The sequence below is a fragment of the Vombatus ursinus genome, unplaced genomic scaffold (genome assembly GCF_900497805.2).
Source record: "Vombatus ursinus unplaced genomic scaffold, bare-nosed wombat genome assembly UNPS02014794.1, whole genome shotgun sequence".
NCBI lineage: Eukaryota > Metazoa > Chordata > Mammalia > Diprotodontia > Vombatidae > Vombatus > Vombatus ursinus.
In genome coordinates, this window is record NW_020954572.1 from 18,700,074 (window position 1) to 18,727,715 (window position 27,642).

General features: G+C 37.3%; 1 protein-coding gene across 3 annotated transcripts in view; it reads right to left on the reverse strand.

Annotated features, from left to right (window-relative positions):
* Positions 1-109: 109 nt before the first annotated feature.
* Positions 110-27,642, reverse strand: part of TMEM62 (transmembrane protein 62) — a 49,730-nt gene continuing 22,197 nt past the window's right edge. For all 3 annotated transcript variants that reach the window (XM_027870172.1, XM_027870171.1, XM_027870173.1), the window contains 5 exons: positions 17,348-17,461; positions 16,196-16,280; positions 7,993-8,097; positions 4,975-5,093; positions 110-924 (listed from right to left, as the gene is read on the reverse strand). In XM_027870172.1, coding sequence (XP_027725973.1) covers positions 592-924; positions 4,975-5,093; positions 7,993-8,097; positions 16,196-16,280; positions 17,348-17,461 — 756 coding nt within the window. In that variant the 3' untranslated portion in view covers positions 110-591. The remainder of the gene's footprint in view (positions 925-4,974; positions 5,094-7,992; positions 8,098-16,195; positions 16,281-17,347; positions 17,462-27,642) is intronic.

Consider the following 27,642-nt stretch of genomic DNA (forward strand, 5'->3'; position numbering starts at 1 on the left):
AGGGGGCGGGGCCAGACCGCTGGGCGTGTCTGGGGCGCCCGGTGACCAATGTTAGCTCTCCCTCCCCATTTGCCTCCGCCCCTAGACCGAGATACAGCCCAAGACCGCCAAGTGTTTATCCATTTATTTGATTAGTTTAGAACAATCCCACCTCTGGAGGCAGAGACCCTAGAAAACCTGAGATTCAATTAAACCATCAACAACCCAGGAGGGGCGGGCGCCCCAGGTAGGCAGGACGCGGACGGAAGAGGTCGGCCGGTGCTAGCCTCGGGGTCCGGAGCCTTGCACCACCCTCCCAACTGGCCTCCAGTCCGGGGGGCGCCCTCACGGTGCGACATTTTCATTCGACAAAGTTCTGTTCATCCCTTTGCTTCCATGGGGAATAAGAGGGAATAATCAGCAATCACAGCATTAATTAGGGGCAATTTTTGGAGGTTCATTCTTAGAGAATCAGCATGTAGCCCACCAGCTCCAGCGGGTCAAGGCTCTTCTCTAAGCAGCAGGGCCAACCGGCCTTCTCATCGGCTTCGGGCGCAGCTTCCCTGGGAGGGCCTCGCCGGAGGGCCCAAGCTCTGGCCGGCTGCACATCGGTCATTGCTTCTGGGAGTTCTGATGGCTTCTGAGTTCCACCGTGAACGTTCTGAGTTCCCTGGGGCTCAAGGTCCACGCCCAATGAACAAGAATTGGGATAAACACCGCCAACCAGGTATATGTGGGGGAGAAGAGAACGGCCACAGCGCCATAGGCCTTCCCGAGCAAATAACAGCTACCAATCTGGCAGAAGTAGAACAGCAGCATGAGGATATGGACAGGTAGAGTCTTGTGGTATCTTCCCTTGAGATGAGAGGTAAAGACATAACCCTGGCACCGCAGCAACAAGGTCCAGCACAGATAGACCAAAAGAGGTATATTAAAAAGCAGCATCTAGAAAAGGAAACAGAGAACAATTATCAGCATATGGCCAATCGCTGATAAGGGCGGAATCTAGACAGTTCATGACCCCAAAGCTAATTCTCGATATGTGACACCAGTCTTATCTCCAACAATTTTAATTGAGGATGGAGCACCCGCCTACATCGTGCTTTAATCCTGGCTCTGCCACCAACGAGCATTATTACCTTCTGCACACCATCAAAACTTACTGAGTTCAAGTTTCTTCATCAGTAAAAAAGGGTATTACTAATCCTGCCTGCTTCTCAGGGTTGGTGACATAAAATTTAAGGGTCAGTGCTTTTCTTTGTGAACTAGAAAATTCTTTCAAACAAAATTTTATTTTCATCACCATACATTTTGTGAATCACCTGAAATCACATCAAGGCAACCAAACCAACCTCAAGTGTGGCCCTTTGACTGAATCCAAACTTATTTGTTCTGTGAAGTTTGGATTTAGTCAAAGGGCCGCTCTGCCCTTGAGGACCTAGATGGCTACGTGTGGCCTCAGGACTGAAGGTTCCCCACCCCTGGTATAGAGGATACCTAGAAGGCTAATTTCACCAGAACAGAAAATGCTTAGGGGAGTAATATGAAATAAGATGGAAAAGAAATGAGAGTCAGATTGCAGAGGTTTTTTGCCAGTTGAAGATTTTGTATTCTATCCTACAGGCAACAGGGAGCCAATGAAGACTTTTAACTGGAGGGAAGCAGGAAAGACATAGTCAAATCTGTTTCATGAATATCAGTATGACAGCTATATGTAGAAGTTGGATTGTAGAAGGAAGAGAAGGGGATGGGGTGGGATGGGGCAGGAAGAATAATTAAGGAACTACTGCTTTCACTAGTCTAAGAGGTAATAAAGGTAGAGATTGTATGAGTAGAAAGAAATAGATGGATGTATTAAGTAAGATTTAGCAACTGATTGGGGCAACTAGGTGGTACAGTGAACATAGGGCACCAGGCATGGAGTCAGGAACTCATCTTCCGGAGTTCAAATCTGCCCTCAGATGCGTACCAGCTGTGTGACCCTGGGCAAGACACTTAACCCTGTTTGCCTCAGTTTCCTCATCTGGAAAATGAGATGAGAAGGAAATGGCAAACTACTCTGGTATCTTTGCCAAGAAAACCCCAAATGGGGTCACAAAGAGTCAGTCACAACTGAAAAGCAACTGACTGGATATGTGAATTAAGAAAGAGAGAAGACTCAAGGATAACCTCAAGGCTGAGAACCTCTAGGCTCATTTTGATGTTGTCATTTAAGGAAATAATACTTTAACAACTATAAATGTAAATTAATTACTTTATATATTTCCCATATATACACACCTATCTCCAAATAGTGTTGTGACTTGTATTTTCCATTTTGCTATAATGCTTTTCAGTCTCTCAGTCCCCCAGGTCACATTAGGGTAACATTTGTACAGCTAAATGCTTTTATTCTCTCTTCACTCCTATGTGGTGAATGAGCTTAGGCACAGAAAAAGGAAGTATAGAAAGTAAGTTAGAGGAGGAAGAGAGTCCCCTCTGCTTTCTGGATAATATTTCTGGATAAGCTTAATGTGTTGCTTGGTGTTTGTTTCAGCAACCTTCATTAGCATTTATCCTTAAGGTTCAAATATCTAGTGGCTCCTATTATCTAAGAGCCACTAGAACTCCCTTTCTGGTTCAATATCCCCCATAAAGAGAAAATAGAAAAAGGGAAGGTATAATGGAACTAAAGAACCAGTAATTCTCTATCTGTGGTGAATGCTTTCCTCCCTGGAGTATATTTATCTTTAAATACTTTCTTTATAGATGTGTAACTTCTTTAATAATAACAGTGCTTCTAAAAGGAAGCCAAACTCTGAGTAATTGAAAAGCCAATAATAGTGCCAGAGAAGAGATAATGAAACATACCCCCCTCTTCAGAGAGGCAGGGAACTACAAAGGAAGAATGGAAATGGAAAATTTGTATACATTGTCAGATGGGGTCACTGCACTGGGTATGGGTTTTTGTATTTGGGGTTTAGGTTTGTTTTGTTTTTTTTTTTGCTTAACTATCTTCCCTTGTTACAAGAGAGGTATATTTTGGACTTGCATGGTAGAGTATATTGAGGAATTTTAGGGATGTAGAAACAAAAGGTATTAATAAGATATTATTTTAAAATAGTAAACATAATTATACATCATAGATAGGTGCAGGTTTTTAGCACAATACAACATACAAACAACCACTATTATCCCAATGTAACATATCCTACAAATTTCCAAATAAAATTTAATTTTTGTAATTATTTCTCAATTCAAACACATCAGTAAATTATGTTTCTTAATCTTTTTTCTCTTAGAAAAAAAGGTTCTGAACATATAGCAACTGCTTTTCAGTGGTAGTGCTACTGAGCTCGATAAGGAAGCAATTTAGAGAGAATTAAACAGAATTAATGGATAGAGTGTTGTGCCTACAATCAAAAGACCCGAGTTCAAATCCTACCTAAGACATTTACTAGCTATGTGACCCTGGGCAAGTCACTTAACCTCTGTCTGCCTCATTTTCCTCAACAATAAAATGGGCATTATAACAGCACCTAACTTGCAAGGATCAAATGACATATTTGTAAAGAACATATAGCATAGTGCCTGGCATATCATAGGTGCATAATGAATGCACATTCTTTTTTCCCTTGCCCTAGTGTTCATGGCAAAGTTTTGTGGGGAGTATTTTGGCCAGAAGGAATCTCAGCACACCGAATGTTAAATTGGCAATACTTATATAAGAAGGGTTGGAGAGTTGTATATAGACAGTTTCTCTTCAAGAACGCCCATGCATAATGAGCTCTTTGCGAATTCAAGATCTGACATGTTTTGAGGTTAGTACACATGTGTAACAAGCTGTTTGCTTTTGTGAATATTACTGTGTGGAATAAGTAAAATTTATATTAAAGAAGATAATTTATTTTCTTTATCTTCTATCTGCAATATTATAACATCCATAATTTTGGGGCACACCTAGCAAAACTCACAACACATACTTCGAGAAACATTACATTACAAAAATGTAAATAGAATCAACAACAAAAAAGAAACTGAACACTGTGTAACTATAATGACCAAACATGAAGAAATGAGAAAATACATGCCCCTTCCTTCTTTACAGAAGTGGGGGAGTAGAATGGGTGTAGAATATGGCATATACTGCTAAGTTCAGCTGATATGTCAATTAGTTTTGTGAAACTGATTCTTTTTCTCTTACTCATTTTTTTTGTTTCTAGGTAGAGCCACTGGCTGGGCAGAGGAGAAGAGAAGGAAACATTCAGAAATGAAGATGATAAAAACAAAAGATATAAATAAACATTTAAACACGTTTTAAAGAAAACTTTAAAGAATTATGTATATTAACTATCATGACCATAATTTCACTTGCCTATATAAAATTAAACTCTGTGAATAAAACAAAGAGGCCACTGAAAAGGGCCAGCACGCCATGCGAAGTAAATACCCTCATGACAATCTGGGTTGAAGAGCTTAGAAAATCCCTTCTTCTGATGAAGGACTTTGATTCTTGGGATGTGATTGGTCAAGGAGAATAGAGAAAACTTAGTACCACTGGTATTATAAGATTCTACCAACTCCCGTCAAGAGTAAAAGAACAAAGAGTTTGTGCACACACACACACACACACCCACTCACCCACCCATGCCCACATATATCATCAGGGCTTTCTACCTGGCATTTTTTTTTTTATGGAAGTAAGTTTCATTCAGTGCCACTATTAATCTAATGTTCTCATTCTTGAATGTATTGTTCTTTTTTCTGGGCAGTAATAAATTTGGACTACATTTTGGTCAAAAGGGAAAATGTTCTCTGTATGTCTTCCTCACCACTTGTCTATAACAGGGCCAGAGATCTCATAAATGTGTCAAATTATATGCCTCATTTTAATCCCAGTGCCATTTTAAAGTATTTGTTATTCTAGTTTTCCCTTCTATTAAAAATTACATCTTTTATTGGAGGAAAAATTTTTCATGGCACTATGATTCCTGAATTTTAACCCATGACTCTTACCTGAATAATTCCAATTATAAATGTCATGCTGCCTTGAAAGAAATGCCCATCAACAAATACCCCAAAGGAAAAGCAGCAGCCCATTTTACCATCGATAATTTCACCAACAAACCACGGTCCTGAAAGGGACATTGGACAGGAAGGAAGAATAAATAGGTGACATTCAGTGACTCCTAAAGACGTATTCAGGAGAACGATGAAGACAAGAAACAACAGATTCCTGATATTGGAGTAATTCCTGAAATCAGCTTTCTAAGTACAGGTGGACCATTGACTCATTATTAGATCTGAGACTGGCATATTTGTGTGGTAATGATATGAAATATTTCATTTGTAGCTTCTCCCCACGTGGCTTTTTTCTTTTAGATTTAATCCCTGTAAGCCATATGTTTTAGGTAGCTAACTTCTTCAGTCTGTGTAAGAAGCTACCCCTAAGCATGCTCTGATGAGATATCTTAGTTTTCAATGAGTAGCCTTCAGACTCATCATTTTCCAGGAAAATTCTTTTTTGAATAATGACCACAGTATGATTACTCAATTATCTAATTTATCTCATATCTCATTTATCAAATATCAGAAGGCAGTCTAGGGGATAGTTGCTGTGAATTTTCTAGGTAATTGAAATTTGCCCCTCTGTGTAAAAACCATTTATTTTAACGATTTCTGATTAAATTCAATTATTTCCTATAAATGAAACCTTTTTGATGACTAGTTATTTTTATGTACTTCTATTATTGTATAGTAACGTTTTCAAGTTTTATTGATGTAGGTAGAGCTCATCTTGCCCTTGCATGTAATTCCCCAAGAATGCTGTGTTTTTCTAATAGATGGTGATTCTGTATGCTTTATTCAGTTGGCTGTTTTTTCTCAGTATGCTGCTTTGCATCTTCCCAATAGCCTCAAAAGGGCTAAAGGAAAGTCAGTTCTATACATCTCTTCAGTCTCAGTCTTTCCCTGTGGTCTCAGAAAAAGTCAATTTTATATATCTCTTCTCAAGAGGAAAACATTAGCAATGGAAAGTGGTTCCTGTTGGCTAGGGAGGGTAGCTTTTTCAAAAGCACATGCAATCTCTGTAGACTTACTTTTGTATAATCCCCAGTGAAAATAGCCTAAAAACGTTTGTCTTTTCTTTTCCAGCTTTGACAAAAGGAACAATTTCCAGATGATGTTCCTCTAGCTCTATACTGTTTCTTCCTCCTTCTCTTTATGATTTCTTTTCATACACTGAGCTCTAAATAATCAGATTAGCTTCTCAGTGTTGTGAACAACTTCATTCCTCCCATTTACTCTTTCCAGAAGTTCAGGGTGGAAGAGTTTGCCCCCAGAAAGATTTTCTCAATGGATACTTTATATGGCCATTACACAGGAGCCATGTACCAAACATTTTTTGGTAACCATACCTCTGTCCTCTCATGTTGAAACAGAAGAGGAAAAAGGTTGCAAAGGGGGAAAAAAGTTTGTAAAAGCTGCAAACTGTACTGAAACTATACAACTATACAAATAAATGTTTCTGTGGAATGAATTAATTTGTTTCTGAAAATGAGCTTTTGTTCACTAAGCAACACTGGCAGACCTATGTAGGACTTGGAAGGACTGCTTTGTTTCTATCCAAACACAATGACTTTCTTAAAGCCCTGGGAATAGTAGTAACTCCAGTGGCTCTCTATTACCTCCAGGATCAAATATAAAGTCCTCTTTGGCTTTTAAAACCCTTCACCGTTTGTCCTCTTCCAACTTTTCTAGTCTTCTTGTATTTGACTCCCTGCCATGTACCCCTATAGTCCAACAGCTTCTCTGGCCTACTTGTGGTTCTAAAGACACTTCATGCCTTTGCACTGTCAGGCTCCCAGTCCTGGAAAGCTTTGTTCCTTCACTCCCACCTCTTGGCTTCACTGGATTCTTTTAAGACTCGGCTCAAATCCCATCTTCTACAGAAGGCCTTGCCTTACCTGGTTCCCCCAGCTGTTAGTGTCTTTCCTCTGAGATTACCTTCCATCTACTTTATACATAGCATTTACAGGTTGACTCCTCCTTTAGAATGTAAGGTCCTTGAGGCAGGGACCATGTTTTTGCCTTTCTTTCCATCCCCAATACATAGAGTAGTGCCTGGCATATAGTAAGAGCTTAATAAATGGCTGTTAACTGATTAAATGCTTCAAAGATAGTTTGGATAGGATTTCAATTTACTGACCTCAGTTTCTTACTTATCTATGGTTTTTTTTTAGGTGGTACCCACAGGCAAATATTAAGGCTTATTTGCTATTTGGTTTTTATACAAATAAGCTCTTAGACTGTCTCCTTAATATCCTTACAGTTAAATTGCCTAAACTAATATACCCTAAGCATTTTAGGTAATAGCTAGCGAGTGCAAATAGAGCACTGGACCTATAGTCAGAAAGATTCGAATTCAAATCCAACTTTAGACACTCACGAGCTGCCAGATAACAGGCAGTGACTTCAGGCAGTAATTAACAGGCAGATAACAGTGACTTCACGTAATCTCTTTTGGCTTGGTTTCCTGGTCTGCAGAATGAGCATAATAATAGTACCTACCTCCTGGGATTGTCATGAGGACCAAATGAGATAGTATTTGTAAAATATTTAGCATGGTGCCTCCTGGCAGGTAGTAGGTACTATATAAATGCTAGTTATTATTATTAGGAAACAGCTAATCAGCCAAAACCATTATCCCAGGAAATGGCTTGTAAAGATAAACATATATCACTTATTAAAGCAAAAACTCTATATAGATGTGGAGAATTTTACTTAAATACCTTTTCCATCATCTTTTTTTTTCCTTCATTTTTTGGGGGGGGGGGTTAGGCAATGGTGTTAAGTGACTTGCCCAGGTTCACACAGCTAGTAAGGGTTATGTGTCTGAGGCCAGATTTGAACTCAGGTCCTTCTGACTCCAAGGCCGGTGCTCTATCCACTGCGCCACCTAGCTGCCCCCCATCATAATCTTTATAAGCATTTTGAAAGAATTTTCTAAAACCTCTGGTTTACGAGGCTACTTACCCAAAGCTGTATAGAAATTCAGGAATAACACAACGTAGTAGAAGGTGTTTGTTTTGCTCAAGACATTAAAGGAAAATGTGGCCAGACTTATATACCCTGGAGTTCCTAAACAGAGTAAATTTGAAAAATCTAGTAAATATGAAACATAGTTTAATTTCTTTACAATATCTTCTAGAACAAAAGTGTTAAACTCAAATAGAAATGGATCCCTGCAGACAGCATACTGACTCAGAAAACCACAAATTCACATTATTTATGCTGTACTGTGTTTTTGTTTTGTTAAACATTTCTCAATTACATTTTGATCTGATTTGGGCTGTGGGGTGAGTCTGACACCTCTGTTCTAGAAGAATACGGTCTATAATGTCTTCTGTTGGATCATGTCAAGATTGAGGTGATTTAGCTGCTCCAGTAGTATGTGTAGCCAGTCACTGGACAAGGCCCTTACATTTCAGAGGACCAACAGCTGAGTCAGTATTTACAGACAGTCTATAAACTGTGTGTGATTCTTAGTACTTTCTGATATTTTTTCCACCACTGTGACACCATTACTACAAAGACATGGAAAGGAGAAGCACAGGACTGAGGGGCAATTTTGTAATTTTCTCTGCCAAGTAATGCACTAGAGAAGCAGCATAAAGGATGCCAACCACAGAGATAGATGATCAGACAAAGTATGGCAATCATGTACTGTGAGTGGGGATAACCAAAGGGCAGCTCTCATGCTTCACTGGTATGCTTGCCACATGAAGGGGTCTACAGGAAGCCCCTAGCACACTGAACAGTCCCATACAGGATTTCTGGCAGAACAAGAAGTCCAAATTTTACTCAGTAAAAAATAAGGAGCTACTAAAGATTTCTGCATAGAAGACTGATATGTCAGATTGATATATAAAAAAGATAAGTTGGGTAAAGGTATGAAGCATGGCTGAAGAGGGGAGAGTAGAGGTAGGAAAGTATCTTATATGGGCTTCAAGAAGGCATTTCTAGCAGTTTCAATGACTGCTGCTTAATTAACAAAACTTTAACATTTGTGCTTGAAGTTGGGTTGAAAAGAATGAGTCTTACATAAGATTTTTCAGGAGTGGGTTCATTAAAAGATTTAAAGACTGGCTGGCAGTGCCTCCCATCCCTCAGTAACATCAATGAGATATTCATCCACCTAGATGAATGTTTGGCAAACGAAAAGGGCTCACTATTAAAGAGATGAAGTATCAGTATCAGTCAGGAGCAGAGTCAGAGCTGGAAGAAACCTTAGAGGTCATAAAGCCTGTTGCCTCATTTTACAGAGGAGGAAGCTGAAGAGAAAGGGTAAGTGATTTGCCTATGGTCACATGGCTAGTAGGTGGCTGACTAAGATTTGGATCTGGGTCCTAGGACTAAAAATCTGGTTGTTCTTCCCATTATGCTGTTTTTCATCATCCTGGGACAAAACAGTCCTTCAAGTACTACACAGGTCTGTCAGTGTTGCTTGGTGACCAGGCCCATACCATGCCTTTAGGGGACCCAATGCTACCTGAACTAGAACCCATGCAACTTGACATGAAGCTAGGAGATGAGATGGTGAGTATGCCACACAAGAATTCAGATCCAAAAAGATTAGGATGGAAAAGGTATTGAGGTAAAATTCCCAACATCTATAGAACCTATGCTTCAAAATTGGTAAATTATAATAGTGGAGTGCCAGTTCAATATGAGTCAACAATATATGGCAGCAAAAAAAGATCATGCTTTCTTAGGTTGCAGCACGAGATGCAGGGTCTCAAATGAAGAAGGTATAGTGCCATTATATTCAGACCTAGTGAGAACTCCACAGTCCAGAGTATATGTTGAGTATATCTTAGGAAAATTAAAGACAAGTTGAAGCATGTCCAGAATATGGTAACTGGAATGATGAGAGGATTCAGAGAACACATGGAAAGAATTGGAGATGTTTAGTCTTGAGAAGGTTTGAGGGTAAGAAATATAATTCAAGTATTGGAAAATCTATCTTGTAAAAGAGGGATTCAATTTGTTCTGCTTGAAACTAAGAATAAGAACTAGGGACAATGAAGGAAAGTTGCTGAGAGACAAATTTATTATTGATATGAGGAAAAACTTCGAAGCAATTTGTAAAGCAAATTTATGAAGCAAAAATAAAATGAGCAACGCTTCTCACCTGGCCTACTTTAATAGCCTGCTAATTGTTTCCCCTCCTTGGTCTTTACCCTCTCTATTCCATCCACTACACAGTTGCCAAAGTGATATTCCTAAATGATAATAATACTGCCTAACATTTAGGTATTATTTGCAAACACTTTCAAGATTTGCAAAGTGCTTTACAAATACTATCTCATTTTATTGCCACAACAACCCTGAAAGGTAGGTGCTATTATTATTCCTATTATATAGCTATCTGTTATCTCTAGGATCAAATACAAATTCCTTTAATTAGTCACAGGATATAGTCTATCTTCCCTCACTGGAAATCTTCAAGAAAAGAGTGGATGGTCACTTGTTGGGGATGTTATAAAATGGACTCTTACTAAGTTATGGGTTGGACTAGAAGGTCTACAAAGGCCCTTCCAACTGTCAGATTCTGTGACTCATTCATAGTTCATTTCATAGCCACTTAAATGAGAAAGAAAGTCTTATGATGAAAGAAAAGTTTGCTTTAACTGTGACACCCCCTACCATGTAGCATGGCAAGGTCCCAAGAAAACCAGAGTTAGTTCCCATAGTTGTCTGGTCTAGATGCTAGCTCTGTTGGGACAATGAAAAGAGAGGGAACAGAAACAGCACAAGTATTTCCTGGTCAGACAATTGAAACCCACAATATGGCCATAACTTCCACCTTGCTGCCCTCCCCAACTTTCAACATGGTACTGGTGTTGTTTCTTGAGGGTATATATACTTAGTGCTATCAAAAGACTACCTGGAACAAACAAAGAGGTAAATGGCCTTTAGGGCTTTGGAGAAATATATTGTCCAGGGTGTGATGGAGACATATTTGTCAAAAGGGTGTCCCAGAGTGTGTAATCTCTGAGGGGAAGTAGTTGGCAAGAGTACATAAGGAAAGGGCACAACTTTCCTCCAAGTTGGGAAAATGCTTGTATAATTTCTCCCTCAAAATTGCAGACATGGCCTTATTAGGAGTTCTTCACCTCGAGTCCACAAGCTTTTTAAAAATACATTTTAATAAGTGTACTTTAATACAATTGGTTTCATTCGTCATCCTATATCCTTTAATTTTTGCACTTAAAAATATCATTCTGAGAAGGGGCCCATGGATAGCACCCGCCTGCCAAAGGGGTTCATGACACACAAAAATGAAAAACTCTTGCTTTTGATCAAATGTGCTGATCTGCTTATAAAAATATAAGCACGTGGAGGATTGGTAGATTAGGCCTTTCCTAGATTACTAGTTGACTTTGCCCATATAGCAATTCAATTCAATTCAGCAAGCATTTATTATATACCTATTAAGCGCAAAGCACGATACGAGGCTCTGGAGGTAAAAGATTAAAAAAAAGCCCCAAAGGAGCTTACATTCTACTGGAATGAACCAATATGTAGAGACAAGTAAATTTAAAGTATACAATAAGTGAATAAAAAGTAATTCAGGTGTGCATGGACAGCAATAAAAACTAGAGTAAGGAATGACTTCACTTAAGAGGTAGTGCTTAGGCATACCAAGAGGCAGAAGGTAAGAAGGGAGAATGCTCCAGGCATAGTGGATACCTTGGATGAGGGTACAGAGGTGGAAGATGGAATGTTGTTTATACAAATCCATAAGAAAAGCCAGCTTGATAAAAACAAAGAAAGCATGAGGAAGAGTAATGTGAAATCAGTCTAGAAGAATGGCCTGGTACAAGATTATGAAAGGCTTTAAATGCTAGAAGTCTGCATTTTTTCCTAGAGATAATAGTGAGCCACTGAAACTTCTTGAGCATGGTCAGATTTGTGCTTTAGAAATATCAACTTGGGTCTAGGGGGGTGGAGCCAAGATGGCGGAGGGAAAGCAGTGACTGTCTTGAGCTCTCTCCCAAAGCCCTCCAAATACCTAAAAAAATGACTCTAAACAAATTCTAAAGCAGCAGAACCCACAAAAAGACAGAGTGAAACAAATTTCCAGCCAAAGAAAGCCTGGATGGTTGGTCAGAAAGGTATATCGCACCAGGCGGGGAGAGGAGCTCAGTTGGGTGTGGGTGCATAGGCTGCAGCTTACCTGGAGCAGGCCTCAGAGGACTGAATCGCGGGCAGCTGTGGTGGTTTCCAGACTTCTCAACCCAGGAATGCCAAAGACAACTTGGAAAGTCAGTGGGAAAAGTCTGTGACTGCAGTGAGAGAGGAGCTAGATCTCAGCCGCAAGTCTCGAGCTTGGCCTCTGGGGCAGCAATTGTTTCCTGAGCTTCTGGCCCACAGACTGAGGGGGAATCGAGTGGCTGATCAGAGGGGGATTGCAAGGATCTCTTTGCCAGTGCTGAGGCAGGAATCTCTTGCTTTGCCCATGCCTGGATCTGGGTCACAGTTCTGAGGGGTGGTCCTGGGGCTAGGAGGAACACTGGTGTAGTGAAGCTTATTGTGGCTGTGGAGAGGAAACACCTCACCCCTTATCATACCACCTTGGAAGAACTGAAAATTTACAGGGTCCTTGAAGTACCTCTGAAAACAGCTGTACAAACCTCTGAAGCTTGGGACAGTACATTCTTCACATTGGAAACAGACTCTTACCTTATCAAAGAGTTTAAAACTCAAGTAATTGGTTGGGATCATGAGCAAGCAGCGCAAAAAGAGTCAGACTATATTATCTTACTTTGGTGACAAAGAAGATCAAAACATACAACCAGAAGATGAAAACAAAGTCAACGCTCCTACATCCAAAGCCTCCAAGAAAAATATGAATCAGTCCCAGGCCTTGGAAGAGCTCAAAAGGGATTTTGAGAAGCAAGTAAGAGAAGTAGAGAAAAAACTGAGAGTGATGCAAGAAAAATCATGAAAAACTTGTCACCAGCTTGCTAAAGGAGACCCAAAAATATACTGAAGAAAATAACACCTTAAAAAATAGCCTAACCCAAATGGCAAAAGAGGTCCAAAAAGCCAATGAGGAGAAGAATGCCCTAAAAAGCAAAACTGGCCAAATCAAAAAGGAAGTCCAAAAGATTACTGAGGAAAATAATTCCTTAAAAATCAGAATAGAGCAATTGGAAGCTAGTGACTTTATGAGAAATCAAGACACTGTAAAACAAATCCAACAGAATGAAAAATTAGAAAACAATGTGAAATATCTCACTGGAAAAACAACTGACCTGGAAAATAGATCCAGGAGAGAGAATTTAAAAATTATTGGACTATCTGAAAGCCATGATCAAAAAAAGAGCCTAGACATCATCTTTCAAGAAATTACCAAGGAAAACTGTCCTGATAGTTTGGAACAAGAGGGCAAAATAGAAATTGAAAGAATCCACCAATCTCCTCCTGAAAGAGATCCCCAAAGGAAAACTCCTAGGAATATTGTAGCCAAATTCCAGAGTTCCCAGGTCAAGAAGAAAATATTACAAGCAGCCAGAAAGAAACAATTCAAGTATTGTGGAAACACAATCAGGATAACACAAGATTTAGCTGCTTCTACATTAAGGGACCTCAGGGCATGGAACATAATATTCTGGAGAGCAAAGGAGATAGGATTACAACCAAGAATCACCTACCCAGCAAAATTGAGTATAATCCTGCAGGGGGAAAAATGGTCATTGAGTGAAATAGAGGACTTTCAAGCATTCTTCATGAAAAGACCAGAGTTGAATAGAAAATCTGATTTTCAAATACAAGACTCGAGTGGAACATGAAAAGGTACACAGGAAAGAGAAAATCATAAGAGACTTATTAAGGTTGAACTGTTTACATTCCTGCATGGAAAGATGATATTTGTAACTCATGAGACCTTTGTCAGTACTAGGGTAATTGGAGGGGAAAAAAATTATATATACGTATATATAGATATAGAAAGATAAATAGAGGGCACAGGGTGAGTTGAAAATGAAGGGGTCATATCTGGAGAATAAAATTAAGGGATGAGAGAGGAATATACTAAGAGAAGGAGAAAGGGAGAGGTAGAATGGGGTACATTATCCCACAAAAAAAAAAAACCAACAGAAAAGAATAGGATTATATCAGAGAACAGTTTGTTAGTTTGATGGGAAAGTAGCATATATAAAAGGGAATAATATGAAATAAAGCTGGAAAGCTAGCTTAGAAACATTATAGAGTACCTTAAATGCCAGGCTAAGGAATTGATATTTTATTCTATCAACAGTGGAACCACCAAAGTTTCTGAGGGACATAGTCACATGTCACAAAAAAGTTACAGATATCCAGCCTATACCATAGTTATTTTAATATATTTTACTTATTTTTTTGCTTTTGTGGTTATGAGTAAGGAATTGTATGTAGTTAAGTCATGCTTGTGTGATCAACTTCACTATGTTGTGCTGATGTTCCTGAATAGAAATCAGGACAATTAATTAAGCAACAGTATGAATAATAATTTGGATTAAAAGAAAGATTATATGGAGAAAATTCAGTTGGAGAGTGATTATAGGAGTTACATATTGAGAAGAGGAACTGAAGTGGGTGCTTGCAAAGTGAGTGAAGATATTACAGAGGTAAAATCCACAGGTATTGATGGCTGATGAGGTTAAAGGAGTGAATTGTGAAAGAATCAAAGATGACTTCCAAGTTTTGAGACTAGGGGGATGGTGGAGTCAACTATGGAAATAAGAAAGTAGGAGAAGAAGCAGATTTAGGAATGAGTCTAGTTTTAAACATGTTGAGTTTGAGGAAGTTAGTAAGGGAACTAGGTGTAGGTATATGTCAGGCAGTCAGAAATTTAGATTAGAGCTCAATGGATAGAATAGGAATGTACATGTAGATCTGGGAGCCTTCTGCTTAGTTAATAATTAAAGTTTGTCACCATTGGTGCAGAAAGGATAATGATAACAGACAGAGGGAAAACAGAACCATTCAAGTCTTATTTTGCTCCTATTTTCTCTGCCAAGGAAAGTGGCCTTCACACTAAAACAGAAAAATCCAACAACAGCAAGAAAGAGGCCAATGGGAAGTTGAACTCCAGGAGAGGTAAACAGAGAGTAAGAGAGCATTTACCTGGCCTTTGATGAGACCTAGCTGAGCTACACTAAAGGGCACCAAAGGAATTGACCGATGTGATTTCTGAGTCACTATCAGTGAGTTCTGAAATATCATGGAGAATGGGGAAACTGCCCAATTATTGGAAACGGGAAAAAGCTATCCCAATTTCAAGTTAAAATGAAAAAAAAAGAGTGGAATCTACAAAGTAAAAAAAAAAAAAAGAAATATCAACTTGGCAGCTGACTGAAGAATAGATTGGAGAGAAGGGACAATGAGAGCAGGGAAACCAATTTTCAGACTACTACAGTAGTTCACGTGATAGGTAATGAGGCCCGAACAAAGTTGGTGGGTGTGTGACGAAAGAGACAAGAATAAACAGGACAGGGGCAGCTAGGTGGTGAAATGGATACAGCACTGGCTTTGGAGTCAGGAGGACCTGAATTCAAATCCGACCTCAGGCACTTGACACTTACTAGCTGTGTGACCCTGGGCAAGTCACTTAACCCCAACTGCCTCACCAAAAAAAAAAAACTGAATAAACAGGACAGGTGAAAAAAGATGTAGAGGAATAATCAACATGCTTTGGAAATGTAGCCAACTAGTCATTCTTCCAAAAATAGTTTACCTAAGATTTACATTAAATAATTATAGTTACGTTGGCCATTATAAATTGTTATGTGATTCTATAATATTCAGATTGTAGATTTATTGCCAGCAAACAAAAAAAAATTAGAAATTTTCTTCAAAGCAAGGTGTTTTAGAATAAGATAGAAGTTTAAAAGAAGAAACTAAAACTCTCAAGAGCTCATACCAAGATAGAATATATTAAGATTTATTACTTTACAATAGAGTTGGCATTCAGTTTACTCATCTCTAAAATGCGGATAATAACAGCACCTACTTTACAGATTTGTTATAAGGACCATATGAGATAACATATATAAAGTTCTTTGAAAATCCTATCGTGCTGTGTTAGTTTTTATTATTATTATTATTATTCTTTAGTTAAACTGATATTTAAAAATAAAGTCTTCTTAGCACCAAAATTTTGTAGTTTTATAAAAGTAGTAAATCTTACCTCTCAGTTTTATTTTTCTGAAGTACCTGAAAGCAACAAGGAGGAATTGTAGGACTATCACAATCAAAATGAAAATGATCCGAGCCTACAAAGAAATACATATTAACATGAATTACGTAAATTGTATAAATTCAAGTTAGGGAAGGTATAGGTTTTTAACATTTAAAATGGAAATAACATCTTTTTATAAAGATCAAAGAAGTAGTGTAGTCAGAAAGAAACAAGAAGTTCCAAACATCCTCCCATCAAAAGAAAAATTTCAACAACTTGTTACAATATTAAAATTTACAAAACCTCTTGACTTTCAATAGAAGTGGGGCATTAGGGATGGCCATGGAATGTGGTATAGTCTATGCTGTCAGACAATCACTATGATGATTCATTTAATTTAAATTATTCTTTGTTAAAAAGTTAAAAGTAGGGAGTAAGTTTAAGGGAAAATCAGTGAGGTATATAAATAAAAGGTAACAATAAAATTTGTGCAGTCAATTGATTTTCTATTATTATTCTGTTCCTAAACAATCACAAAGCTCACAAAGTAGCTCACTTTAGGTTAGACTGAGAGATTTTGGGTTTTTTGTTTTATTTTATAAAATGAGGTTCTATGATGGTAAATAACATTTATATTTAAAGCAGACTTTTTTTTTTAGATAGTACTTATGTCAACAAATATATACTTGTAGATTGATTGCTTATCTGGTTTGCAGTCAGCACATACAACACGGAAAACTATAATATTAAAAATCCTTCATCTAAGCCAGCACTACCTAAAATTCCTAGGATTTATGGCACTTAGAACTAGCAACCATTATCATCATACTTAGCATCTGTAAAGATAAATAGTCCTGCATAGTTTACAAAGTGCTTTCACATCTCTTCACTTGATTGTCACAATTTTGTTGTGTTTATTCCAAGTGCTCTTTGTCCATATGTTTGCTTCTAATTTAAAGCATCATCAGAGCATTTTATTCACATTCATTTTAAGACAAGTTCTTTCCATTACAGTTTTCTTCTTTTATGTCTTCTTTCCAATTTCACTGATATAATAAAGTGACCACCTTCTTTAGGAATTTAAAAGTTGCAAAATTCAACATAGCTATAAACAGACGTATACAAAAACACACACAGACACATCTGGCTGAATACACCTACCACAATATAGTGATCAGTTAGGAGAATGAATGATGGCATAAAGTCAAATTTGATAGGAATGTCTCCTTTTATAGAAAATTTGTAGTTAACAATATTTTTTCTTCCAGTGGAATCCTAGGTATAAAAACAACAGAAAATCAGCTTTCACACACATTTAATATACTTTAAAATGGACAAAAAATATTTATAAGAACATTTCCCACATAAGCAGTAATAGTTGTCACTGAATCTATTAAATTTCTTCTTTTATTCCTTTGCCTCTTTATAAACACATCCAAACAGTGGCTCCTATATTGGTGCTACTTAATTTCTTGCTTAAATTTTATTGTTTGAAATGTGAGAGTGCCTTTAAAACTGAGGTATGAAAATCGCTTCAGTCTTTTGAGTTAGTAAAAGGAAGCTAGTCTAAGTATCTAGAACCTACGATGTTTCCAGGAACCTTACAGGGAACGAATGGTTAATATGTGGAGTGTAAAAAGGTATAAAGAGGTAAAATTCAGTTTTGAATCCTGAATTCAATTTTAATTTATCAGTACTGTATGTTGAAAGCCGGGATTCTTCCATTGTTGTATGAAAGGGCTGATAAAAACCTTCTTCTACATGATTTCATATTTCCTTGAGGATACAGCTAAGTAGACAATAAAGTCTCTTTTTTGCCTCAATTTTTTTCTTTTTTTTCTTTTTGGTTTCTTTTTTTTTTTTCCAAAAAACATGTATTATTTATTTTAACATTCTTTTAAGTTTTGAGTTCCAAATTCTCTCTTTTTCTCTCTCTGTCTCTCTCTCCCCTTTTTGCCCCTCCCCCACCCATTGAGAAGACAAGCTATATGATATCAATTATACATGTGAAATCATGGAAAGCACATTTCCATATCAGCCATATCACAAAAAAGCAAGAAAAATAAAAAAAGGAAACTGTACTTCAATTTGCACTGTTCATCAGTCTTTCCTCTGAAGGTGGATAGCATTTTTCATCATGACTCCTTTGGAATTGTTTTGGATCATTGTATTGATTATAGTAACTAAGTCTTTCATAGTTAATCATAATTACAACAATGCTGTTACTGTGTACAATGATCTCCTGGTTCTATTCACTTCATATTGCATTAGTCCATAAAGGTCTTGCAAAGGTTTTTCTAAAACCACCCCCCTCAACATTTCTTTTTTTTTTTTTTCAGGCAACTGGGGTTAAGTGACTTGCCCAGGGTCACACAGCTAGTTAGTGACAACTGTTTGGTCTGACGCTGGATTTGAACTCAGGTCCTCCTGCCTTCAGAGCCGGTGCTCTATCCACTGCGCCACCTAGCTGCCCCTCCCCTCAACATTTCTTATAGCACAATTATATTCCATCACAATCATATGCCACATTTTATTCAGCTATTCCCTAAATGATATGTCCTTTCAATTTCCAATTCTATACTACCACAAAAAGAGCTGCTGCTAAATATTTTTGTACATATAGGTCCTTTTCCTTTTTTTTTTTTTTTTTTTAATCTCTTTAGGGATACAGACCTAGTAATAGTATTGCTGGGTCAAAGGACAGCACATACATAGTTTCAAGTTGTTCTCCAGAAGCACTCCAGTTCACAACTCTACCAACAGTTCTTTGGTGTCTCTATTTTCCCTCATCCCTTTCAGCAATTATTTCTGAGAGATGTGCGGTGGTACATCAGAGTTGTTTTAATTTGCATTTCTCTAATCAGTAGTAACTCAGAGCATTTTTTTCACATGACTATACATAGCTTTAATTTCTTCTGAAAACTGCCTATTCATATCCCCTGATAATTTACAAACTGGGGAATTGCTCTTTTTTGGTTTGTTTGTTTTTTATTTTCTTATTTAGTATTTTATTTTTCCCCAGTTACATGTAAAAACAATTTTTAAAATTTGTTTTTAAAACTTTGAGTTCCAAATTCTCTCCTTTCCTCCTCCTCCCATTAAGAAGACAAGCAACTCAATGTAAGTTATACATATGTAGTCATACAAAACATTTCCCTAATAGTCATGTGGTGAAAGAAAACATAGACAAATAAAAAAACAACCAAAAACCCTCAAGAAAAATAAAGAAAGCAAAAAAAGTATGTTTCAATCTGTATTCAGACACACCATCAGTTCTTTCTCTGGGGATGGATATTTTTCATCATAAGCCCTTCAGAGTTGTCTTGTATCACTGTATTGCTGAGAATAGCTAAGCCATTCACAGCTGATCATCTTACAATACTGCTATTACTTTGTACACAGTACATTTCACTTTGCATCAGCTTACGCAAGTCTCTCCAGGCTTTTCCGAGAGCATCCTGCTCATCATTTCTCATAGCACAACAGTATTCCATCACAATCACATACCACAACTTGTTTAGCCCTTCCCCAATTGATGGGCATTCCTTCAATTTCCAATTCTTTGTCCCCTAGAAAAAAGCTGTTATAAATATTTTTGTACATATACATCCTTTTCCTTTTTGTTTTTTCTCTCTTTTGGGATATAGACCTAGTAGTGGTACTGCTAGGTCAAAGGGTATGCATGGTTTTAAAACCCTTTGGGCATAGTTCCAAATTGCTCTACAGAATACTTGAATCAGTTCACAACTCCACAACAGTGCATTAATGCACCATTTTTCCCACATCCCCTCCACCATCTGTCATTTACCTTTTTTGTCCTATTAGCCAATCTAATAGGTATGAGGTAGTACCTCAGCATTGTTTTAATTTGCATTTCTCCAATCATCGGTGAGGACATTTTTTCCCATGGCTATAGATAGCTTTGATTACTCCATCTGAAAACTCTTCATATCTTTTAATCATTTATTAATTGGCAAATGGCTATTATTTTTATAAATATGACTCCTTTCTCTGTATATTTGATAAATGAGTCCTTTATCAGAAAAACCTGCTTCAAAATTTTTTTCAGTTACTATTGCTGTTATTTCCCTCCTTCCTATTCCTCTGTCCCCATTCATTCTATTCTCTCTCCTTTCACCCTGTCCTTCCTCAAAAGTGTTTTTTCTGATTATTCCCTCCCTCAATCTGTCCTCTCTCCTACCAGCCCCCCCCCCCTTCTCTTATCCCCTTTCCCCTCCTACTTTCCTGTAGGGTAAGATAGATTTCTATGCCCAAATGAGTGTGTATATTATTCCTTCTTTGGAATTGCTCTTATTTTTATAAATTTGACTGAGAAAGGAGACCTTTATCAGAGAAACTTGCTGTAAACATTTTTTGATATTACTTCATTGTCTATGGTATTTTTTAGCAAAATGTAGTTTCCCTGATTATCTTGTTAAATTAGGTCTATTTGTGCTTTTGCTTTGTCTGAGATCATAATTGCTTTGTTGTTGTTCAGTCGTGTGCGTCGTGTCTGAACCTCTGTGACCCATTTGGGGTTCTCTTGGCGGAGATACTAGAGGGGTTTGCCATTTCCTTCTCCATCTCATTTTACAGATGAGGAAACTGAGGCAAACAGGGTTAAACAACTTGCCCAGGGTCACACAGCTAAGAAGTGTCTGGGGCCAGATTTGAACCCAGGAAGATGAGTTTTCTGATTCCAGGTCTAGCACCCTATCCGCTATGCCACCCAGCTGCCTTAGGACAGCTACCTCTGCGTTTTTTACTTCAGCCGAAACATAACAGATTCTGCTTCAGCCTTTTATTTTAAATCTGTCTGTACTGTGTTTCAAGTGTGTCTCTTTGTTTGATTTTGTTTTCTAATTCATTCTGCTGCCCACTTCTGTTTTATGGATGAACTCATCCCATTCACATTCACAGTTATAATTACTGTGTATTTCTCTCCATCCTACTTTTGTCTGCTTATCCTTCTCTCTCTCTCTCTCTCTCTTTTTATCCTGTCCCTCCTCAAAAGTCTGTTTTGCTTCTGATCACTGCCTCCCTCAATCTCCCTCTCTTTTATTATCTTCCCCAACCCTTCCCCTCCTATTTCCCTACTGGGTAAGATAGATTTCTTTACACAACTGAGTGTATGTATGTGTACACAGACACGCGTGCGTGCGCACACGCATATATATATATATATGTGTATGTGTATATGTGTATTTTTTTTCTACCCTCTTTGAACCAATTCTGATGAGAGTGAAGTTCAAGCATTGCCTGCCACCACTACCCACTTTACCCCCTTCACCTCGTGAGCCTCTTTTATGTGAGAAAAGTTTCCCCATTCTACCTCTCTCTTCCCTATTCTCCCACTGCATCCCTCTTGCACACACCTTCATTTTTTTAAAAATCATCCCAACATAATTGACTCACTTCCTTGCCCTCTGTCTATGTGAATTCCTTCTAATTATCCCTCTAATGATAAAGTTCTTAGGAGTTACATGTATCATCTTCCCATATAATTTAAACAGTTTAACTTTATTGAGTCCCTTATGAATACTCTCATGTTTACCTTTTTATGCTTCTTTTGAGTCTTCCACTAGGTTAAAATTTTTTATTTAGCTCTGGGTCTTTTCATCAAGAATTCTTGAAAGTCCTTTATTTCATGAAATGTCTATTTTCCCCTCAAAGGATTGTACTCAGTTTTGCTTGGTAGGTTATTCTTGGCTGTGATCCTAACTCCTTTGCCTTTCAGGATACCCTATTCCAAGCCTTCAGCTCCTTTGACATGGAAGCTGTACAATCTTGTACAGCTGACTATAGATCCCCAATATTTGAATTATTTCTTTCTGGCCAATTGCAATATTTCCTCCTTGACCTTGAAGCTCTGGAATTTTACTATAATATTCCTGGGAGTTTTCATTTTGGGATCTCTTTCAGGAGGTGATCAGTGGATTCTTTCCATTTCTATTTTACTCTCTGGGAGTAAGATATCAGGGCAGTTTTCTTTTATGATTTCTTGAAATATAATATCTAGGCCCTTTTTTTGATCATGGCTTTCAGTTAGTCAAATTATCTGTCCTTGATTTATTTTCCAGGTTGGCTGTTTTTCCAATTTCACATTTTCTTTCTATTTTTTGATTCTTTTGACTTTTGACTTTATTGGTTGTTGATATCTTATGAAGTCATTAGCTTCCACTTGCCCAATTCTAACTTTAAGGAATTATTTTCTTCATTAAGTTTTTGTACCACTTTTTCCATTTGGCTAATAATGTTCTTTAAGAAGTTCTTTTCTTCAGTGAATTTCTGTGCTTCTTATCATTAGGCCAATTCTGTTTTTTAAGGTGTTATTTTCTTCCACATTTTTTGAGCCCTTTTTCCCAAGATGTTCTCATTTCATATTTTTTTTCCTCAGTCTCATTTCTTTCCCCAATTTTTCCTCTACTATGCTTATCTCTTTCTTTAATTCTTCCAGGAATTCTTGTTGAGCTTGTGTTCAATTAACACCTTTCTTTGAGGCTTTGGTTATATGGTTTTCACATTATTGTCTCCTTCTGAGTTTGTGTCTTGGTCTTCCCTGCCTCTTTTTATGGTCAAATTCTTTTCTGTTGTCTGCTCGTTTTTGCAGCCTATTTCTTGACTTTGAACTTTCTGTTAAAGTAGGGCACTGCTCACCTAGGGGTGAGGACGCACTGTCCCAAGGTTTAGGCTTTTTCATGTTGCTATTTTCAGAACTAGTTCTCAGGGTCTTCAACTTCTCAGTGCTTCCAAGGTGGTGTGATCCAGGGAGAGATGTGGTCACTGCTTTCCTGGTCTGCACTCTGGTCTTTACCCAGTAAGGACCCCTGCTGCCCTGCAGCCAGAAGCATTAATTTCCTCTCTGTCTTGGAACTGTGACCAGGACCCCTGCTCCCTTGTGACTGACCACAAGGGCTCCTCTCCACCCTGGAGCTATGACCCAGAACTTAGTATGAGCAATAGAGTTGCTAATCAGTGCCAGCTGAACCCAATACCAGCAAAAGGTCCCCTGTAATCTCTTTCTGATAAGTTGTCTGACCCTCTTAATGCTTCTGAACTGAGAGCTCCCCAAACTGCTGCTGCTTCTGCCACTGTTACAGCTGCCTCCAAGGCCCACGGCTAGTGTTGCCTTGCACCCTGGTGTCACAGATCTCTCCTGCTGACCTCCTAAATTGTTTTAAGCTGGAAAATATGTCCCATTCTGACCTTTTGTTGGCTCTGCCACTCCACAATCTGATTTGAGGTATTATTTTAAAGTTGTTTGGAAGGGAATGTTGGAAGAGTTCAGCTACATTGCTGCCTGTACTCTGCCATCTTGGTTCTACCTCTTGACAATGGGCGTTCAGTGCTGGCAAATTCAAACTGATTCACTGGAGCCTGATAGGATGACAGTGGGGGAGGGGCAGAGAAGTGTTATAGTGTTCAGTGTTCTGGGGCTCCTGAATGTATATGTTTTGCCTGTGTACATATCTGACAGTTCTGGAGTTGTTCTTGGATCTAGGTACTATGCAATTCAGGAATCAAGACAGACTCACTACTGGAGAGTGCTAGGTGGTAATGACCTCTGTCCCAAGTTCAGGTTAGAGCTATTTATCAGACTTTGCTGATAAAGCCCACTCTCTTATTCCTTAGCATTTCATGGGGACCACTGGATGGAATAATTAGCATAGTAAATCCTTAGTTATTTAGAGATTAGCCTTTTGGAATCCTTGAGGATCTGAAACAGTTTTGAGAACTCAAAATAAATCCCTCAAAAAAGTAATAACAAAAAACTAGTCCTTGAACAAGCAACAATGGAAATAGCTGTATCTTCTGAAGGATTACTTTAGTATTTCAATCTGATTTGGCTTTAGAAGACTAGCTGTAACCAAATAAAAATAGTTAACAAATTGCAAGGCAAAGACAAACCCAGGAACGATATGAACACAATTACAAAACACTTTTCACACAAATAAAGTCAGATCTGAATTGGAAAAAATATTAATTGCTCATGAGTAGGTCAAGCCAATATAATAAAAATGACAATTCTACCTAAATTAATTTACTTATTTAGTGCCACACTAATCAAAGTACCAAAAATAAACTTATAGAGCTAGAAAAAAATAACAAAACTCATCTGGAAGAAAAAAAGGTCAAGTATATCAAGGGAATTAATGGGAAAAAATGTGAAGGATGGTAGCCTAGCCATACTAGATCTCAACAAACCATATAACAAAGTGGTAATCATCAAAACAATCTGGTACTGGCTAAGAAACAGAGTGGTGAATCAGTAGAATAGATTAGGTGCACAATACACAGTAGGTAATGACCATAGTAATCTAGTGTTTGATAAATTCGAAAATCCAAGTTTTGAGGACAAGAACTCACTATTTGACAAAAACTGCTGGGAAAACTAAAAAGCAGTTTGGCAGAAACTAGGAAAAGACCAACATCTCACATCATATACCAAGATAAAGTCAAAATGGGTATATGATTTAGACATAAAGGGTGATACCATAAGCAAATTAGGGGAGCACAGAATAATTTACCTTTCAGATCTGTGAAGAGAAGAATTTATGACCAAAAAAGAAATACATTACAAGAAGTAAAATGGATAATTTTGGTTACATTAAATTAAAAAGGTTTTGCACAAACAAAACCAATGCAGTCAAGATTAGAAGGAAAGCAGAAAACTGGGGGAAAAAATTTACAGCAAGTTTCTCTCATAAAGGCCTTATTCTCAAATATATAAAGAACTGAATCAAATTTATAAAAAAAAAAAGTCATTCCCCTTTTGATAAATGGTCAAAGGATATGAATAGGCAGTTTTCAGTTGAATAAATCAAAGCTACCTACAGTCATATAAAAAAATACTCTAAATTACTACCGATTAGAGGAATACAAATTAAAACAACTCTGAGGTACCACCTCACACCTATAAGATTGGCTAATGTGACCAAAAAGGAAAATGATTAATGTTGGAAGGAATGTGGAAAAACTGGAACACTAATGCACTGTTGGTAGAATTTTGAACTGGTCCAAACGGTTCTGGAGAGCAATTTGGAACTACACCCAAAGGGCTATAAAACTGCGCATACCCTGTGACCCAGAAATACCACTACTAGGTCTATATCCCAAAGATATTTAAAAAAAAAAAAGGACCTTTATGTGCAGAAATATTTATAGCAGCTCTTTTTGTGGTGGCAAAGAATTGAAAATTATGGGGAATGACCATCAATTGGGGAATAGCTGAATAAGTTGTGGTATATGATTGTGATAGAATACTATTGTGCTATAACATTTGAGCAGGCTGATTTATTTCAGAAAAGCCTGGAAAGACTTACATGAACCGATGCAAAGAGAAGTGAGCAGAACCAGGAGAACATTGTACACAGTACAATCAATACTGTATGATGATCAGCTGTGAATGACTTACATCTTCTCAGCAATACAAAGATCCAAGACAAATCTGATGCAAAATGCTATCCACCTCCAGAGAAAGAATGGATGGAGTATGAATACAGATTGAAACATATTATTTTTTACTTTCTTTATTTTTTTTGTAATTTTTTATCTGTGTTTTCTTTCACAGCATGTCTAATATGGAAATATGTTTTGCACGACTCTACATAAGTGATTGTTGTTCAGTTTTCATTTGGGTTTTTGTTTTTTTTTTGCAAAGATACTGGAGTGGTCTGCCATTTCCATCTCCTTCATTTTACATATGTAACCTATATCACATTACTTGCCTTCTCAATGAGGGGAGGGGAAGGAAGGAGAGAAAGAATTTGGAACTTAAAATAAAAGAATGTTAAAAATTATTTTTACATGTAATTGCAGAAAAATAAAAAAACAAATTGCAAGGCAAAAGAAAAATGTTATGAATCTTTCAGATTCTGAGCAGAGCTAAAGTCAAATAGTGAGAGCTTTAAAAAACTATGACTGGAATTATGTCTGTAAATAAGTCTTTTTTTTTTGTCTATTGAAGAAAAAGTCTTTAGAGTCTTACTTGAAGTAAGTACAAGTTCCTGAAATGGTGTGGAAAAACTTTGCCTTTACATTCTATGATCACTGAGTGAAAAATGAGAAATCACAGTATCATATATTTAATGTTGAAATGGACAGTAGAGACTTTCTAATCCAAACCCCTCATTTTACATATGAGGATATCAAAGCCTAGAATTTAGGTTACCTGCCAAAGGGGACACTGGTAACTCAAGGCTTAGGATGACAAAGAGCTGCCTATAATTAATTTTATTAGTGACATAAAAAACAAATGATAATTTGAATGTTGCTGATAGGTCATAAAACACTGAAAGCAACAGTAAAAATAAAAATATTATTTTTGCGAGATGGTCAGGAGAACTACTTGGGAGAAAGCTACTTCAATCTTTGATTTACAAATTAATTTTATTCAAAGGCAAAATTTAAAGTGCCTACCTTTATACTGCTCCAAAGTTCAGATAGTTGCTTAGCCTTCACTTCACTTTTATGAAAGGACAATGGTCAAAAAGTAAGTTTATTTCAAGGAGTTCTTGAAGAAATCAATCTTGTATGAGAATACCATACAAATTCAGCTCAATGTCCCACACCATTTACAGCTATAGCTATTAGCACACAGTAAAATAAAAAATGTATATATATTTATAATGTTGAATATGACTCCTCTGAGGCAAAGCTCTTATTCTCAGTATATTCTGAGAAAGCAGAAAAAAAAATACTACATATTTAAAGACTTCTATCAAAAAATGTTTTAAATAGCTGAAGGTTAAAGTGCTGGGACTTTTTTTATCTATGAAATTTTTATCCAAACTGAGTCCTTCTTTAATGATACCAGATAACTGAGATTTATTGTATTATATTTTGGGTATACCATAGATTAAATAGGGTTTTTTTTTGTGTGGTACCTATCATTTATAGAACTGTTTCTGTGGGAAAATGTGTTCTGAGTTCCAGATGGCCAACTTAAAAATAAATTTTATGAACTCATTCATAATTTGGAATTGTCTGTAATTGAATCTCTTAAATGTTTGCTAAGTAACTTCTAGAGTCTGCTACTTCAAAATCATTACTATTGGTCACTCAAAAGTTAGAAAGGAAGAGAATGTTAATAGGACTGTTTATCAGTGACGTAATAACCACGATTTGGGAAAATACTTCTAGGAGAAAAAGGAATTGTCGCCAGAGTGATTTTCCAAGAAACTTTTTTTTTTCATTTTTTTCTATCTCTTCTATTTTCTCCTTTTCCAGCACTTCTCCCATCCCCTCTGTCTATTCCTTTCTAGTTTAGGTTGCAAAGAGATGAGAACACTATCTCTAGATTACAAAAAATTCTCACAAAGCAAAGCCCTTGCTATCAAAAGACCATAGTTTAGTGGCTTCTCTGATTTCTCCTTCCTTCTCCCAGTGTTCAGTTTAAAGCAGTCTAAAGTTTTTCTGTGTCATAGAAGCCTCTTCTTAGAATAATGTTTTTAAAT